This window comes from Stegostoma tigrinum, chromosome 7, assembly GCF_030684315.1.
Source record: "Stegostoma tigrinum isolate sSteTig4 chromosome 7, sSteTig4.hap1, whole genome shotgun sequence".
In the NCBI taxonomy this organism is placed as follows: Eukaryota; Metazoa; Chordata; class Chondrichthyes; order Orectolobiformes; family Stegostomatidae; genus Stegostoma; species Stegostoma tigrinum.
This window is the reverse complement of record NC_081360.1, coordinates 71,173,102-71,193,222: the sequence shown is the minus strand read 5'-3', so window position 1 is coordinate 71,193,222 and position 20,121 is coordinate 71,173,102. Positions and strand designations below refer to the sequence as shown.

The window sequence follows — 20,121 nt, the reverse complement described above, 5'->3', positions numbered from 1 at the left end:
GTTCATATTCTTCCATGTTGAACAGCACTTGGACCAAGCACTCAGGGTAACAACAGTGCAGAGTGTACTCTGGGTGACAATCTGTCTATCATCAAGAGTGGGTTAACAACACTGGTACTGACCAAATCCTAAAGGACATAGCTGCTAAACATATCTGGAGAGGTCATGGCCTAGCGGTATTATCACTGGACTGTTAATCCAGGGACTCAGATAACATTCTGGAGGCCGAGGTTTGAATCCCACCATGGCAGATGGTCGATTTTGATTCAATAGATATCTGGAATTAAGAATCGAATGATGACCATGAATCCATTGTTGATTGTTGGGAAAAACCCATCTGGTTCATTAATGCCTGTTTGAGAAAGAAACTGCCATTCTTTCCTGGTCTGGCCTACATGTGACTCCAGACCCACAGCAATGTGGTTGACTCTAAGTTGCCCTCTGGCTAAATAGGGATGGGCAAAAAATGCTGCCTAATCAGCAACACCCTCATTCCGTCAACGAATAAGGAAAAAAAAAATCTGCATCTGTGGCAGGTGGAGAGGGAACCAATGAGACAGAAAAACCCACTTTATCTCATCCTCATCCGTCTGTCTGCTGAATGGCAGATGCATCTGTCCATGGCAGTTTCAGTAGGATCATCCACCACAAAGTCCTTGTGGAGACAAAGCCACGTCTTCACATTGAGGATATCCTCCAGCATTTAGTATGGTATTATCACAGTGTTAGATGGCATAGATTTCAAACAGCAATTCGAGACTGGACATCCATGAAGTGTTTTGGGCCATTGGCAGCAGCAGAATGTGTTCACCACAATCTGTAAACTCATAGACTGATATACAGTTTTCAAAGATATGGTGACTAAATAACCCCTGTATTTAAGAAGAGATGATGTGAAAATGCAGTGTTGGACTGGGGTGGACAAAGTCAGAATTCACATGGCACCAGGTTATAGTCCAACAGGTTTATTTAAAATTATGAGTGCTGTTCCTTATTCAGGAGCAGCCCACCAAAAGCTTGTGATTTTAAATAAACCTGTTGGACTATGACCTGGCGTCGTGTGATTTCTGACTTTAAGTTAAGAGGCAGAGAGAAAACTGGGAATTATAAGCCATTCAGCCTCACATCTGTATGAGGAAAATGCTACAGCCTGTTATAAAAATATTAATAGAATAGCATTTGGAAAACAGTGGCAGGATTGTACTGAGTCAGAATGGATTTGTGAAAGGGAGCTCGTGCTTGACAAATCAATAGAAATTCCTTTAGAATGTAACTAGTAAAGTTGATGAGGGGGAGCCAGTGTATGTGGTTTATTTGGACTTTCAGATGACTTTCAATACAGCCCCACATGAGAGGTTAGTGTGTAACATTAATTAACATGGGATTGATAGTGGTTTTGAGATAGATAGAAAACAGCTTGACAGGAAACAGGAGTAGGAATAAACAGGATAACAAGGTGTAGAACTGGATGAGCACAGCAGGCCAAGCAGCGTCAGAGAAGCAGGAAAGCTTGACGTTTCGGGCCTCGACCCTTTTCTGAAGAAGGGTCTAGGCCCGAAACATCAGCTTTCCTGCTCCTGTGATGCTGCTTGGCCTGCTGTGTTCATCCAGTTCCACACCTTGTTATCTCAGATTCTCCAGCATCTGCAGTTCCTACTATGCCTGCAGGAATAAACGGGTCTTTTTTTCCAAATGGCAGGCAGTGGCTATTGGGATATTACAGGGATCACTGCTAGCACTTCAGCTATTCACAATATGTTAATGATTTGGATGAGGAAACTAAATGCAACCTCTCCAAATTTTCAGTTGATGCAAAGCTGGGAGGATGAGACAGATGCGACATAATGTGGTAACTGTGAGGTTATCTTCGGCAGCAAAAGCAAAACGGATTATTATCAGAATAACTATAAATTGACAGAGGGAAACTCACACTGAGACCTGGGTGTTCTTGTACTTCAGTCACTGAGGGTAAGCATGCAGCTGCAGCAGGTGGTAAAGAAAGCAAATGGTACGCTGGCCCTCACCGGGAAACAAATTGACTACAGGAACAGAGATGTCTTGCTGCAATTATGCAGGGCCTTGTTGAGACCACAGATGGAATATTGTGTGCGGTTTAGCTCTCCCAATTGAAGAAGGATGTTCTTGCTATAGAGGGAGCCTAGTGAAGTTATAACACACTGATTCCTGGGATGGAGGGACTGATGCATGAAGAGGTGTTAAATTGATTAGCATTATATTTGCTAGAGTTCAGAAAAATGAGGATGGATCTCATAGAAACCTAAAATTTCTCATAGAACCAAGCAGGGTGGTTGCAGGAAAGATGCTCCTCATGCCATGACTGTCCAGAACCGGGGGCCACCATCTAATGAAACAGGATAAACCATACAGGACTGAGAGAGAGAGAGAGATCATGAAGAGAGTGGTGAACCTGTGGAATTTGCTACTTCAGAAAGCAGTTGAGAGCAAAACATTGTATAATTTCAAGAAGGAATTGGATATAGCAGTTAGTGCTAAAGGGATAAAAGTATATGGGGAGAAACTGGAACAGACTATTGAGTTGGATGATCAGCCATGATCGTAATGAATGACCAAGCAGTCTTGAAGGGCCAAATGGCCTGTTGGTGCTCATGTTTCTGTATTTCTATTTCTCTAATTTACTGTTACCATCAAGCTAGGGGATCAACCCTGGTTTTATGAAGAGTGCAGGAGGGCACAGCAGGAACAGCATTAGACATGCCTGAAAATAATGGGTCTACCTCATGAAACTTCAACACAGAACCACTTGCGTCCCAAACAGCATCAGCAGCAAGTGATATTCTGAACTAAGTGATCCCACAACCAGTGGATCATACAGTCCAGCTAGATCCAGTTGTGAATTGTGGTGGACAGTTTGGCATATGAGAGGAGGAGGAGGAGGCTGCAGAAACATCCCCATCTTCATTCAATGATAGGACCCTTTGTGTTCGTGAAAAAGATAAGGCTGAAGCGCTTGCCAGAGATGCCGAGTAAGTAATCCACCTCAGCCTCCTCCTGATTTCCCTAGTATCACAGATGCCATTTTCAGCCAATTTAATTCGCTCCATTGATATCAACAAATGGTTGCAGGCACTGGATAGTGCAAAATCTGTGAGCTCTGACAGAGTATACACTTGGGCTCTAACCTTGTCTCAGTCCTGTGAGTATTTGTGACAGTGTACCTTAATTGTGGTTTTGAGAAACTGATGCAGCCCTGTATTTTCAGATGATACAAAGCTGATTTCAATTGTTTTATTCCCAAATGCTTTCCTGTAAAGCTTCAGATGTAAGTTTAGAATCCTGATCAGATTGTATGTCAATTGGTAGTCCATACCGAATAAAGAACCGTATTAACTTTTCCACTACTTCCCCTAGCTGTAATTGTTCTCAAAGGAATAGCTTTTGGAAATTGGGTTGTCCCATCCATTATTGTTAGGAGGTATTGATGACCTGCTTTCATTTTCAGTGATGGACCTCCACAATCCACTGACACCTTTAACTGAATGGTTCTTAAAAAACTGGTATGGCTATCAAAGGTACTAGTTTAATTACATGTTGAAGCCTTCCTACTACCTGACATAATTTAAAGGACTACACTGCATCTTTATTAAGTCTCATCCATGTAAAATACTTCTTTACCAATGCCTTCATTTTCCATATTCTTATATGCCCTGCCATTGAAATTTCAGGTGCTACCTAGTGATACCTAGACGGTACCATGATTTGATGTACATCTATTCATTCTTCATCCACAGCTCTGTGACGATGCCTCTACTACTTCATCAGAACTGTTTTTAATTAACTCTCTGGAACTCCTTTAGTCTCAGCTTCAGTGTAAGCTGGCTGTGCTAACTTAGTTAACTGTGTATCCTGACCGTCAATTAATGAATATATGCCAAACACGTCATCTGAATTATCTTAATTCTCAAGTAGAGCTTCAGCTATCCTGACATCTACATGTAGTATCATGGTGACCTCTGTTACTGGATTATTTCAGCCATTGCTCTGCTCACCACACATGATGGAAAAATACCCCCTGTATGACTCAATGACTAGAATTAGAACTGCACAAAAATCATCAAATAATGGATCATGAGCTTAAAATAATGTAGTGGAATGAGAATATGTCAAATGCTAACATTGGCTCCAGGAGGGAGAACGTGAGTTACCCTTGACGTTCATTAAAGAAATGGAAAAGCTCAACAGGTCTGGCAGAATCTGTGATGGAAGAAAATCAGAATTAACGTTTCGGGTCCGGTGACGCTTCCTCACCAGACCTGAAATGCTAATTCTGATTCTTTTCTTCACAGATGCTGCCGGAGCTGCTGAGCTCTTCCAGCACTTTGTTTTTGTTCCTGATTTACAGCATCTGCAGTTCTTTTGTTTTTCATTCAGGAAATGTTAAAGTTTGCACAAGCTTTCCTGAAATTTTAGGAAAAGGTTGTGAAGGCATCCTTCATGTCATTTGAGAAATTGGCTATACAAATGAATTGGGCAGAAGAGGTCTTGACATTGCTCATGCAGAGTAAATTCGTAGGTAAAGCACAGAGAATTTATGCTTCACGATCAGATGAGATTTCCTGTGATTCTGATGTTGTAAACAAAACTCTTGGCTGCATATGGCTTAGTGCCTGAGGCATATAGGCAACATTCGCAGAATTTAAGGAAACAGCCTGGGTAAATCAATATTGAATTCAAAATGGCTAAGCAAAGGTGGATCTGAGCATGAGAAGCTGAAACCATGTGTGAAGCTCTTAGAGAGGTTATTCTCTTAGAAGATTTTAAGAGCTCATTATCTTCTGTAGTAATTGCACCTGCTGAGAACAAAAAAAATTGCAAATTCTAAACAAGCAGTAATAATGGTTCACGATTGAGCTAATCCATAAAAATAAATCTCCTTTTGCCTGTAAGCCCAGAAATTTGAAAGGGATAGAAAATGGGACTGTGAAAAGAAAGTTTAGTAGCCAGGGTAAAGAACAGATTGGTGAGAATGCTCCAACATCTCCTCCTCAGATCAGCAGGGAAAATACCGAGGATGGGGATGAAAATTGGAAGTTGAGGAAGCTTCCACAAGGTGGGATACATTCATTTAATATTCTGGAAGTTGCAAGGGACCCCAGGGGACTTATTCACATTCATAAGCATGAGCCTGAAAAGGAAAGTCAGAGGGAAAAATCGCATGCTTTGGATTGTAGCTTTAATTACAATGAAAAGACTGAAGTGAGACAGTGTTGTGACTGCAAAACAAGTACACAGGACAGATGAGAGATATGACGGATTTTTACCTAAAGGGACATAATGCCTTTTTCTTCGAAGGACCGTTAACTATTTTAAATGATACAGGAGCCACTGAAACCCTCTTGCTGGAGAAGGATTTAGTTTTCCCTTTAGGACGTTCACTGAAAGCCAGTGTGTTGATAAATGGATAATTTAAGATTGCATCCAAGTTCCATTGTGGAAAGTCCAGTTGGAGTCTGGACTAGTGGTAGTTGGGTTCATTAAGAAACTACCTGTGGATGGAATTGGTTTACTTCCAGAGAATGATTTAGCTGAAATGAAAGTCATAGCTTTGCCTATAGTCTTGTTAAGTTCAGTAGAGGATAAAGAGACAGAGTGGTTATAGGGCTGTCAGCCCACCATATCTACGTTCACCAAACCACACTCAATCCATTTAACTACATTTGTTCTATAGCCTGCTATGCCCCAGTATTTTAAGTACTCATCCAAATGCTTCCTAAAGTTTGTGAGAGTACTTACCTCCACAATCTTCTCAGGCAGCACATTCCATTTATCCATTTTTCTACCACCCTCTGGGTGGAAAAAAAATTCTCTGATCTCCTCTTGAACCACTTCCTCTCTGGTCTTAAGACATGTCTGCCATGGGGAACAGATTCTCACAATCTGCTCTAGCTATGCCCCTTTTAATGTTGTGTACCTCAATCCGATGCCCCCTGAGCCCCCTCTGCTCCAAGGAATACAAACCAGGTCCATCTAGTCTCTCCTCATAACTAAGACTATTCATCCTGGGCAACGTCCTGATGAATCTCCTCTACACCCTCTGTTGCAATTACATCCCTCTGATAGTGTGACAAGCAGGACTGCACGCAGTATTCCATCTGTGGCCCAGCATTGTTTTATAAAGTTGTAATAAGACTTCCTTGCTCCTATATTCTATGTCCCGGCTAATGAAGATAAGCATCCTATGTGCCTTCTTCACCACCTTGTCTACCTCTGCTGACACCTTCAGGGATCTATAGACATGTCCACTAAAGTCCATTGTTCCTCAGTACTCCTGACGAAGCTACCATTCATTGTTTATGTCCTTCCTTTATTAGAACTCCCAAAATGCAATACTTCACACTTATCAGCATTGAACTCCATCTGTCATTGCTCTGCCCATTGACACCATCCTCCCCACTATCAAAATACCACAAATTTTTGTGTTATCTGCAAACTGATTGAATAAACCTTCTACATTCATATACAAGTTGTTAATGCACTTAACAGACATTAACATTCCATCAGCGATCACTGTGGTACTCTGCTGGTCATAGACTTCCAGTTAGAACAAATAATCCTTCACCATCACCTTCCCATTTGTAAGCCAATTTTGGATCCAATTTTTCAACTTGTCATAGATTCTATGGGCTCTTACCTTTTGAACCAGCCTTCCATGTGGGACCTTGTCACAGGCCTCAGTGAAGTCCATGTAAACCCTAACCATTGTGCTGCCCTCATTAATCTATTTAGTCACCTTCTTAACGACTTACATAAATTATTTAGACATAATCTCCCTTTAACAAATCTGCGCTGACTACCTCTAAACAATACCTGCCTTTCCAAGTATTGATTAATCTTGTCCTTCAGAAATTTTTCCAATATTCAGAATGTTTTCCCCAACACTGACATCAAACTGACTAGTCTATCATTACCTGCTCTATATCTGCAGCCCTCCTTAAAGAAAGGAACCACTTTAGCTATCCTCCAGTCATCTGGCACTTCAACAGTGCCCAACAAAGTATTAAATGTCTCCACTAGCACCCCAGCAATCTCCTCCCTTGCCATCCACAGCAGGATGGTACGTATCCTTAGCCCCTGGAGATTTGTGCACCTGAATGCCTGTTAACGTGTCTAATATCTCCTCCTCATTAATTTTAACGTGTTCTAGAAGCTCACAATCCCAAGTAAAATCACCAGCTACAATGTATTTCTCCTCTGTGAATACAGATGAGAAATATTCATTTAAGAAAACCATACGTATTGCTCAATGAACCGTTTGCCTCTTTGATATCTAATAGGTCCCACCCTTTCCCTAGTAATTCCCTTCCTCTTAATATACTTGCAAAAGGTCTTGGGTTTTCCTGCTCCCACCTGTCAAAGATATTTTGTGGCCTCCTAAATACCTTTTAAAGCAACCTCCTACAGGCTGTACTTTTGAAGGGTCTCCCCTCTTTTTAACACACTGTACCTGACGCATACTTTCTTCTTTTACTTCATCAAATTCTCAACATCTCTTGAAATCCAGTGTTCCGTGGATCTGCTGCCCTTGCCCTTCACTCTTAGAGGAACATATTAGTCCTGAATTCTCACTACACTACTTTTAAAAGGCTCTTTCCAAATGAAGATGCACCTGAAGGTAAATACTCCTCGTCTATATTTGGAAGAACCTGTTTAATGATACTGAAATCAGCCTTTGCCCAATTTAGACACTCAACCTCTGTACTATGTGTATCCCATTCCGTTATGACTTTGAAACCTTGAGTTATGGTCGCTAACCCCAAAATGCTCACCCACTGAGATATCTAGCACTTGACCGGTGACATTCCCAAGAATTAGGACTAATACTGCCCCATGTCTGGTAGGACTTTCTATGTATTGGCACAAAAATCTCTCCTGGATGCACCTTAACAATTTCACCTTGCCTAATTCTTTCACGCTAAGGCAACCCCAGTCAATGTTAGCCATCAAGTGTAACCCTGATTCTGTCATACCTTTCTGTGATTTGCCTGCTTACCTGGTGCTGTATCACCTTCTGACTGTTGGGAGGCCTGCAGTATAATCCCAACAAGGTAAATATCCCTTTATTTTTATTTCTAAACTACCCAGACTGTCTCATTTGAAAAACCTTCCTGGACATGTTCCCTCATTACTGCCGTGATGGCCTCCTTTATCAATAATGCAATAGCTCCACCTCCCTCACATCTCCACTTTCATGCCTGAAACTTCTATACCCTGGAATGCTAAGCTGCCAGACCTTCCTTCAACTATGCTTCACCAATTGCATTGATATCATATTCCCACGTGTTCATCAATGCCCTGAGTTCATCCACCTTACCAATCAAGTTCCTTACAGTAAAATCAATACAGTTTCACATTCTATGTGCCTTATCCTGGCCATGCCTTTTCCAACTGCAGGACTGACCTTGCACTCCTCCTTCTATATCTGATTAGACCTTGCTCCCAATATTACATCTACCCCATGCCCATCCTCCTGCAAGATTAGTTTAAAATTTTCCCACCAGCATGGGCAAACCTTCCAGCAGGAATACTGGATCCATTCTGGTTCATAAACAATCTGTCCAGCTTGTACAGGTGCCACATAAACTAGAAGCTATCCCAAAATCTAAAGTTCTCCCTCGTACACCAGCTCTTTAGCCATGCTAATCTTTCCTCGTAGGACATAGAACAGTGCAGCACAGTACAGGCTGTTCGGTCCACAATGTTGTGCCGACCTATTATCCTACTCTAAGATCAATCTACCCAGCATACCTTACAGTTTACTATCATCCATGTCCCTAATGTGTTTGACTCTACTACCACTGCCAGCAGCACATTCCACGCACCCACCTCTCTCTGTGTAAAGAGCCTACCTCTGACACCTCCCCTAAACTTTCTTCTAATCACCCTAAAATTATGTCCCCAAGTAAAAGTCATTTCCACCCTGGGAAAAAGTCTCTGGGTATCCACTCTATCTATGCCTCTCATCATCTTGTACACCTCTATCAAGTCACCTCTTATCCTCCTTCGCTCCAATGAGAAAAGCCCTAGCTTTCTCAACCTTTCCACATAAGACCTGCCCTCCAGTCTGGGCAGCATCCTGGTAAATCTCCTCTGCACCCTCTCTAAAGCTTCCACATCTTTCCTATAATTAGGTGGCCAGGACTGATCATGATATTTGAGGTGTGGTCTACCCAAGGTTTTAGAGAGCTGCAGCATCACCTCGTGGCTCTTAAACTCAATTTCCCTGCAATGAAAGCCAACACACCATATGCCTTCTTAACAATCTTATCAACTTGGGTAGCAACTCTGCGGGATCTATGGACGTGGACCCCAAGATCCCTCTGTTCCCCCACACTGCCAAGAATTGTGCCATTAACCCTGTATTGTGCATTCACGTTTGACCTTCCAAAATGAATCACTTCTCACTTTTCTGGGTTGAATTCCATCTTGCCACTTCTTTGCCCAGGTCTGCATCCTGTCAATGTCCCATTGCAAGCTACAACAATCCTCCAAACTATCCAGTAACAACAGGAAGGAAGTTATAAAGAAACTCTGTAGCTGGCAAACATGGAAAAGATCTGCAGGCAGAGGAGGCATTGCAATCAACACACAGATGATGATACAAAAAGAAAGCAGACAGAGACATAAAAGGAGTGCAGAAAGCTGTTGTGAGGAGAAGAAGCAAATCACTGTCAGGAAGAGGTCACTCTTCCTGTTTGGCAGACAAGGAAACAGAAACTGTTACAGATATTGTGTGTGGACTTTAAGGGTCTAAAGCCTGAAAAGCTGAATGAATGGCTTAGTGATACCAAAGAGCTGGGTATTTTCCCAGAAATGGCCAAACTGAAAACTGGTCCATTATTGACTTGTTGAATGTAAAGGAACTCTGAAAAGTTGCACCACTAGTTCTGTCATGACCTGGGTTCATAGAAGTGTGCCTGACTGATGTTAATCTTACTTGTGAACAGAAAAGTGAAAATTGTTTGGTTGGACACCTCACTTGCATGAAGAAAATCACATATTGTGGAACTGTGTAGCTATTTCTACCATATTTGTGCATGGGGTAATGTGAATGCTGATAGTTACAGAAAATATATTTTTGCTGGTTCAGATGTTGAAGTTAAATTTACCTTTTTAGTTGGAGCATCATTTTGCCTGTTAATTCATGTGTATGTTGTGTTGGTTCTTATTAATATTAAAGTAAAAGCTACATATTTGGAATTTTGTAGTGATATTTTATCTAGAGATTGTTCAGTAAATTTCATTACTTTGATTACCAAAATTGGTTCTAAACAAAAGTTTTTTTTATTAGAGAGTTAGCTTTCTATGGCTTTTGATTTATCTATGATTTAGTTCAAAAATGTGGAGTGCAGTAGTTTATGATAACATGTCTTGATAGGCAACCGAATAATAATAGATCAATTTTAATATTTTGCCTGGAAAAATATAGCGTCATAATGATGGTAGGATTGCATATTGTATTGTCTCTGATCTTTACCAAAATTTAATTTGGAAGCAGTCACCTGCATGAAGGATGTTTTGAACCATAAATATTTATTCTGTTTTATAATTGGTTTCTGTGATCATAAATGTGAGAATTGAGCAATTTGACTTTTGACACTCAGTGTCTACATCATATTCTCTCAGCCTAGATATAATGTTTTAATTTGACTTCAGAATTCCCATCGTGTGTTTTCTCTTGCCTCTATATTTCCCAAATTAGCTGTCCTTCTGGGCTGTTAAATTGGATTCCTCTTTTCATGCCACTGCATAGATGATATGCACTCTGGAATTGAAACCACGAGGAACTGCAGAAACTCATTTTAAAAGAGCTTAGTTACAAGCAGCAAAGAGTGGACACTCCCATCCCAATAGCTTTTAGTAAAGCAATCCTAAAAAGTGATAAAATGTAACAAAGTGAAGATCTTGTATTTGGTGTGATTTTGTAAAAACTGTGAGCTTTCGTGGTAATGTTTTATTAAAAGAATGGTGCGTCTAGAGAAATTGGGCCCTTATCTTAATAAAGTTTATCTAATGAATTCCACATTGGAGCATTACTCAAATAATGACTTTGATATCTATTTAGATTATGATTATAATTAGCATACATTATGTGATAATCACTTAAATCATACCTTTTGTTTTCTGTAACCATTTGAGAAAGGTTTGTTCTGACACATTGTAATGAGGTAGCCTCTGTGATGCTGATCTCAAATAAAGACATAATTGGGACCATTAATTTATCACTTATTTTAATAGATTAATATTAAAGTTTCTGAGACTATGGACCCATGTAAAGGGCTAATTACTGAAAGGCCATCAGTGAGTACTGCAGTGAAAAAGATGTTTTTAAGTCTACTTATTTAAAAACAAAAGTTATTTTCAAGTCACATTTGTTTAGTTAATCTTGCAGCATTTAAATTACCTGTGACTTCAAATTGATTATTCGTTCCTGTGTGTCATCTTAGAACAACTATGTTGGAGTCATGAACTCTCAATCCTTCTTTCCATGCTAGAGATATGCATACCAAACTAAGTACAGAAGTTAGAAAACAAAAAAAAGGAACCATGTACTGTCTATCAGATAAATGATTAAACTGATTTGTTTTGCAAATAATTAGTTAAATTATAGTGCAACTGTCTTTTTGCTAAGTACATGCACATACCAATGTACATTGTATTATCATTCATTGTTAAATGTAAGGATTTTTATGACTGGCTTCTTGGCCATCCCTACTGCTCTTGAAAAGATTGTCATGAGGAAGTGCTGATCATCTTATCATAGTGTAATAATTAATATGCATGACTAGTTGGGTTGTAAGCTTCTATTAAAAAGAATTTTATTGCTGCTATAATCCAAACTTAAAATTGTAGATAAATCCCACAGCTGTGTTTCTAATTTATGCAAAACTCTGCTAAAATAGCATAACAGTCTATTGAAATATTGCCCTCTATTAGAATAAACAAAGGTTTTGGCTTAGAACATTTTAATTCTATTTCTGAACATATTTAACAAAAATTACTTGAAATTAAAATTCTAAGAATCCATTTGCTAGATAATGCCAGTGTTGGTAAAACAAACGTGAAATACATATTTTCAGCAAAATATATCAATATGCTTGTCAACAAATTTCTGAAGAGCTACTGTACTAGTTCTGAAACTTATATTTTTCTCCCTCTAAAGCAAAATAGAAACCGTTTGGCAAAACATAATGAAAGCATCCAAATGAAATGAATTGACATGTTCTATCAGCTGTACAATTTTTTTTTGCAGTGGCAAGCAATGCATCTATGCTCACAGTCTTCCAGTAGCAGTGACAATGAAACAGAAGCAGAATTCAGGATAGATGAGACCGGGACTGAGCGTAAGGAATTATTCAACAAAATGAAAAACAGCAAGCATGGTAAACTAATTGTAAAATCTTATATCTTAACCTTAAACAGTTACTAGTTCCTCCAGCAAGAAATATTCTTTGGGCACGGTAAATTCTCTTAATACCTCATTACAGTCTGTAGCCCTATTCCAGTACAAGTTTACTTTGGCTCATTTTCAAAAAGTAATAGTAGGAGCATTCCTGAAAATCACATCAATGACTTAAATGCAACACACACATTTGTAGAAGTGAAAAGATTATTAATGTCCTGTGAATACACCAGGAAAATTGGTTTGATCTTTTTATCATTATTTAGATTAACCACTTTTAATCTATTTGTTTCTTTTTATTACACCCACTTTCTTCAAACAAGCTACACTAGCATAAATTTCAGAAATTAATATACATTTTCCACCTCCATATTCCCCCTCCCCCCATGCTTTTCTTATATGTAGTCTTTGAATATAGGTTCTATTTAGTTGTTTACATTACCACATTTTTAGATTTCAGGTACTTCTTATTTACTTAAAGCACAAAGCACTTAAATTCCTGTGGATGATTTTTCAATTAAGTTGAGGTCAAATGAAACTTTTGCCCATCTTCTGGAAACAGTAAAGGTGGCAGATGAAAGTATCCACCTACACTACCAGCCGAACTTTGCAAAATCCAAAAGGAGTTCGGACATCATTGGAACCATATTGGTTCATTTAGCCTTTCCTTTTTTCTTAATTATAAATGTATAATGTAGACCAATGATGAGCCAAACTTATACTGGACTTTAACTAAACTTAATACTTCCTGGCTAAACAGCCCACATTGCCCAATTTAATGGGATTAAATAAAATATTAAATTTTGCAGGCTTAAAGTAATAAATATTTAAATATTTTCACTGTTGCTTTGTTAGTGGCTCAGCTATTATGAGCAATATAAAATTTTGAAGCCAAATGGAATCCTGATCAATGCCTTTCTCAGTGGCGGTCAACCAGACAACCCTCTTAATTTCCCCATAACTTAATCAGTGACCTTTAGTGCTATCTTGTTCTCTGATATGATGTGATATTAAGTTCCATATTTGTGTTATAGACTTAATCTCTATTTGCTTTCTTTCAGGAAATCAACAACACCATATTGACAACTACCCATGCTTTGGAACTGCGTCAACAGTTATTAGCTTCTGCCAGCAAAACCTATACATGCATTGTGGAAAGGAAATGCAACAATTTGTTGTTAAGCAGTTACATAGTGACCTAAGTAACAACGGCAAGCTTGGTGCTATTCCAAATGTAAGTATGTAATTTAATGTATTTGTTTTCATTAGAATAAGTAGTTCATAATGAACAATGCAACATTTCTCTATTTTTAATAATTGATCTTAATGATGTTGCTTGGATGTCTGAAACATTGAGACAACTATTGTCACTCCCAAAACAGCCTAGAGTTGTGAAAATAAATCTCAAATAGTATAGGTACTGGGAATCTGCAATATAAATAGAAAACACCAGAAAGACTCAGGAAGACAGGCAGTACCTGAAGAGAGAAACCACATTAATATTGATGACATTTCATCAAAATGCTGAAAATGGTAGATTGTGTATGTTTTCTGGTAATATCAGACACAAGCAAATGAAAATGATCTTGATTTCTGGCTGAGTTTGCATCTACCCTCACTGTAATTTTGTTTTTAATTATCTATTTTTTGTAATAGTAGCAATTCACTATCCAATAAAACATTATATTATTTTATTTGTCGTGGTAATTTCCCTGTTATATCATTTCTATTGGCAGTTAAATTGGTCCTTTCATTTGTTATGTTGAAACAACTGACCATCCAGATTTGATTTATTTTCAATGCTGATTTATTTATTGTCCCATGTATTTTGTTACAGTCAAAACTGTTGGATAACGTCCTCTCCATTTCTACTCGATTGTAATTGGTTCCAACTATTCAGGTACTATTCCCCTCCCCTTGCAAGTTACCATCTCTCCTACCTCAGCAAAAGCAAAAAAAGCACTGCTCTGACCTTGCAAGCAACTGTCCAGTTGGCACCTCCTTCTTCATTTCCAAACTCCTCGAAATTGTTACGCCTCCCAAATTCACACCCATCTCTCATGTAATTCTGTGTTTGAATCTTTCCAATCCATTCCATCCCAAGGTATTAAAATATCCCAAACAATATTCAAAGTGAAAAACTGAGATTTCTGATTGTGACGTGATTCCCCATCCTTCTCAACTTACATGTAATCTTTGATACATCAGTCATCTCTCCTTTTTGAAACTTGTTCCCCATTGTCTGGCTTTATTGGAACTAGATTCAGTTAGATATAATCTTTCTTGTCTTAATATCACTGTAGTGTCTCAAGCAATCACTTCTGCTCTTTCCCCTGCACCGTTACCTCCAAAGATTTACTTTTCACACCTTCCCCATGTTTGTGGTGTACCAGACAACCAAACTTTACATTTAAATTATGTAATAAATCTCTACTTCTCTGCTTGTTCTTTTTTGAACTCACTGTGTGTTGTCAGGCTGATTGCTGAATATTCAGTCTTAAATGAGTTGTAATTTCCTCCAGTTACATTGATCATGGGGAAGAATTTCATTCCTCCCCTCAAGATTATAACATGGAAGAACTAGAATAGTTTTCAGAAATCGCAGAAAAGCTGATTTTAAGCTTCCAAATATCCAATAATTTTACTTTGCAAACTGAACGCATAAAAATACCCACATTTTTAAACCTATAATCAAGTGGAAAGGTTCGGTGAGAAGATTTTAGACTACTAGAAAGTGCACAGGATTAGTCATAGAGAGTTTGCAGTTCCTAATTGGACCCCAAGTATTTTAATGAGGCTGTGTGCCTCAGGTTTTACTTGAAGTTTTGACACAAATGCCGTGGGCTGTTTCGAGTGTCTGGGAAATTTAGCAACTGAATGGGGACGTAAAGCACAAACTAACAATTTAGAGCTTTTTCAGCTTTGCTCATTTGCAGAAGGAACAGATTCTTATCGAAAGCTGCCCTAATTTAGCCAGCTTCTGTTTTTTGCAATTGTACCCAAAAACCACAATTTCAACCATATATTTCTCATCTCACCCCACCGTCCAACCACATACCTGCCTGTCCAAGACTTTGCAATTGATATCCCTTTCTGCATCATGCTCAGTCTCCCTGCTGATCCTTAGTCTCAACTGTTCTGATTTTAGCATCAAACAGCAGATTTGGAAAGTCTCCAATACGCTGTTTGTGCCGATGGAGAAACTCACATGACTGGCAGGTTCTTCGCTCTGTCCAGGAGAGTGGGTACAAGATAGAATTGTTCCCACTGGCCCAGATTAAGAGCAATGATGGCTCCAGTGGCTGCCGAGGGTCACAGGCAGACTCTTCAGATGGCCCAAGGTACACCTTGGCTCTCTGCTCTCTCTTTATCTTGGTTGTTTAATTATTAGGCCTTCTTGTCCTCGAGATCTCACCTCCTAATTGCTCTCACTCAATCTATGCACTGCAGTGCTGCAAAGTCAATGAATTGCCACCATCTTCCCTCTGTTACTTTCAGGCCAGCACCCAACATAGCCCCATGGCACTTAAAGCTAGTTTGGGCATGCCCATGTATTGCCCTTTGACCTTTCACTTTTCATTTCAATGTGCATTATCCATCATAGGAGGACTTCAGAAGCCATGTTCAGATGAAATAAAATAAGGGTCTAAATATCCCTGTTACAACTTTTACTATTTAGGTAAAGCCACTGTGATCTTACTATAGGGCTGTTCTCTCATTAGGGAGAGATGACTATTGAGGACCCTCAGGTGAGGGGAAGAGATTGAAGAAGAATCCTTTATGATAACCTCAGTCAGTGTGGGTATTTAACCCATGCTGTTGGCATCACCCTGCATCACAAATCTACGGTTTATCCAACTGAGCAAACTGAGCCCCAGTCTTTACTATAGTATGTAAGACATACTCTCATTCATTAATTTAAATTCTCCCAAGTACCCAGTCCATTATAAATCTTAACAGACTGGTATTTGTAAACCCATAGCAAAGATAACTAACTTCTTAATAATCTGTTTGAACTGTCAATCCAGGTGAGAACTTGATGTAATGAGATCAGCCTGTTGAACCTCGAAGAATTTGAATTCCCTGATTTGTGTTGTTCATCTTCAGTCAGGGAGCCCTGGCTAACAGATGAAAAAGAGAGTGTCAGAGATTCTGATACTATGGTCCTTGACTCTGTATGAGGCAGTACTGAAGTCGATAACTGTTTATGTGTAAATAAAGGGTGACCTGGTGACGGGATACCGGCCTCGGTGGAGTTATTTTAGTTAAGACATTCTGCTGAGATAATAGTAGCTTCTGAAAAGCAGCCCAAGCATTATGGTAATCCCAGGGCAATATTTCCATGCACATCATCAAACAGTGGTTATTTCTCCTAGAACAATTTTTGTTTTCAACTCTCACTGGCACAGGCAAATTTTTCTTTACTTTTAAAGAGCTCAGCTTTAAATAACTTTGTACCTTGTATCTTTTCTTTCATATTTAGCCAATGCAGTTTTTTAAAATTTTTCAAAGGCTGTAGATTTAAACAAGCTCACATTGTGACAGTACTAGTGACATTATCCAATATTCAGAAACTTTTACAACTATTCCAAAAGTTTGTAATGCCCATTTTGTGGTTTAAAATACTCGTTGCAGTGAAAATAGAGTCTGTTTGAACTTAGCACGGATTTCAAAGGTGTTTGCTGAGATTTCCTTCATCTGAGTCATGCCCTGCATCGCCCCCTACTGGTAAATATAGGAACTACTGAACATACGGGTAAAATTGCTGAGACCTGGGATAGAATTTTGCAAATCCCTGAATGTTATGGATATTGGTGAGAAAGTTGGGAAAAGACATTGTCTTACCTGCCCATGTGGCAGCAGCATACATGGAAGACACATTGCACATGCAGCAACCAACCAGCCATGTCTCTAAGTTTAAGGACTGTAGTTCTTAGTTGGGTGTAGAAGACCCATTTCATTCATGTGGTCCCAGCATAGTAAGTGAAGAGTAGCTCTGATATATGCTTTTTGCAGGGGTGAAGGTCATATGTCCATACCTCTACAGACTGGAGAGCTGGCGACAGTCCGCCCTGTGGGTCTTTTCAATCAGGGGGTGACCTTGACAGACAGGCTGAGTCTGACTCAGGCCGGGAAGGAAATTAGGTGAGTGAGGACCAGTGAGGGAAGATTGTGCACGTAATAGTGAGCCTGGTAGACCATGAGCCTTGGTGGGCATTGGGGTGCAGTAGCAGAGATAGAGTGTGAGGTATCTGGAAGAAGATTCTAGCAGTTCCTTCACAGAGCAATGGAGGTCATTACCATTATGGTATTTCTGTATGTTTTCCTCAGGGTGTGTGATTGTGTGGGAGGGAATGGGTAGTAGAATGTGTCTACATGTGTATAGGTTTTGGAGGTGGTGAGAAAGAATCTGTGCTTGTGTGGGAGTAAAGGAGTGAGTGTGCATGTATACACTAGGGAGGCAGGGCAGAGTGAATGTGCATGTGTGTGTGTGGGAGAGAGGGAGTGACAGAGATTGTATGCCTGTGTGTGAGAGAGGAGATTGTGTGAGTTGGATAATGTCTGTGTGTGTGCATGTGTGTGTACAAAGGGAGAAAAAGTGGGGGAGTATACACACATATGTATGTGGGAGGGGATGGGAGCAACAATGTGTGTCTGTGCGAGCGTGCGCGTGCGTGTGCATGTGAATGTGTGAGAGATAGGGGGAGAGGGAGAGAAGGAGAGTAAGTGTGTGCATGTGTGTGGGATTGCAGGAGGAGCTAAGTGAGAAAGTGCTTGAGCCAGTGACATACATGAACGCCTGCAGTTTCTCTTTCTCCTGTTCCTCAAAACTGTATCTGTAAAGCAAATTAGGAAAAGAATAAGGCCTAGGCTGAAAGTAGCCCATATGTGATCCTCTACTTTTGTATGAAATCCATCAAGGCCAACTCAGAAACTTTTCCAACAGAGGTGATTGCCAGATCAATGATTAAATGACATATTTTGTAGATTTTTAACAGTGAATTATATTGAGTGAAGAATGAAAGTAATCTACTTGACTAAGTTCAGTGATCAAACAGTTAAACTAATTTTTTTTGCCAAAACTATTGTTTATATTTTCCTGATAATGTAGCCATTACAATACTAATAATGTGTAATATTGATTTGGAAGCAGTAACATTAATTAAATGTATTGTGTTATGATAAAATAGACTTTATAAAGTTATGATCAAGCATGTAGGCTGCAATTCTGAGAATAATAAGTGTGTTGAAAATGTTTAAAATACTGGAGTAGATTTATGGTTTGCCTTGCAACACTCTAATATTCTGAAAATTTAAAGGTGTTAAGCAGTGGAGAAGAAGACATTGTTTTTATTCATGATAATTGATATAAGACCATATCCAATCCTCTATTTCTTTTAAATTCAAGATTTAGTTGATAGATGTGGCAAAATTTATTAAAAAATTCATGGGAGAAATTAATACAAATATTTACAAGATGAAGCAAGCTGAATACCCACTATTGAGGAACATGTCCTTTATAACTTCTAACCTTACTGCCAGACTTATTTCTCTGAAATATTATTAACATTAAATGGAAGCTTTTTCTTTCCCCTTTTACCATGATTAATGCTGGGTTGGGAACCATGAAAATGCATTCAAAAGCTTGTATTGCTTCTAAGAATTAAACATTTCATGGGTTACTTTTGTTACCTGATTGCATTACGCAGTTCACAGGAAAAAAATCCTGCTTGATTTAAAATTGGTGATTTTGTGACCAATTAATATTGTCCTTTAAAAATTTCACAATGAGTTTTTCAGCAGAATGCCAACTTTGATGGCATGGAAATGTATTGATTCTTACATTGAGAAATAATTGACAATTTTGCTTTAACTTGGCACTTCAAGTGGAAGAGCACATTTTCTTTCACGAGCCATTAGTTACTCATCTATTCACAGTCCACAATTTTTAAAAAATCATCCAAACGTTCTTTCTAATGGAGTTGTTTTGGTAGTAATCAAGTAACCACCAAAAGTGAATTAATTATGTGAACTTCATCTGTAATACACTAGTTCTGTAATACAAAAGAGATTTGCCTATCAGTATTTAACTTTTCAGAAAGACAAATGGGAGGCACTGACCATGAAAGTATATTGGCTCTGATGCCTTTGTATTTGGTCCAATTCTACAAATGTCCTCAGTAATAATTTGTTCACTACAGAAAGATCTATATGGTTTTTAAATTGAACTTGCAGGATTCAGAACATTAGGTTTAAAAAAAAGGCTAATAATGGTTTGGTGATTACAACAGATGTGTTTTCCCCTAGCTTGCAAGCTGCATTTAAATACAAGTTTTTTTAAACATCCAATGTGCACAACCTAAAACCTAAGTGTGAATGCCAATTAACCATAACCTAATTTTTGACTATTATACATTTAGGTGAAAGCTGAATTCAGAATTCCTTGAGACAGGTCATTATCAGAGTAGAAGCAACATAGTGATAGCTATGGACTGTGACAGAGTAATATAATTTACGGCTACCCATACCTTTGGAGTAAAATCCATGTCAGAGCTCAAATTTCATTTTGTGATCTGTCAAGCAGTGGCTGAAAGTATGTTGGATGCTTTAATTCCAACAACCTTTCGTGTAGGGCACGCAAACATAGCAGACATTAGCAAAAATCTCCTTTGAATTATTCC

General features: G+C 38.9%; 1 protein-coding gene across 12 annotated transcripts in view; it reads left to right on the top strand.

Annotated features, from left to right (window-relative positions):
* Window positions 1–20,121, top strand: part of nckap5l (NCK-associated protein 5-like) — a 752,792-nt gene that overhangs the window by 698,324 nt on the left and 34,347 nt on the right. For 11 of the 12 annotated variants that reach the window (XM_059647402.1, XM_059647401.1, XM_059647405.1 and 8 more), the window contains 2 exons: window positions 12,290–12,419; window positions 13,501–13,673. In XM_059647402.1, the coding sequence (XP_059503385.1) occupies window positions 12,290–12,419; window positions 13,501–13,673 (303 nt within the window). Of the gene's footprint in view, window positions 1–12,289; window positions 12,420–13,500; window positions 13,674–14,276; window positions 14,340–20,121 lie in introns of all 12 variants that reach the window. The other variant, XM_059647406.1, reaches the window with a different exon arrangement.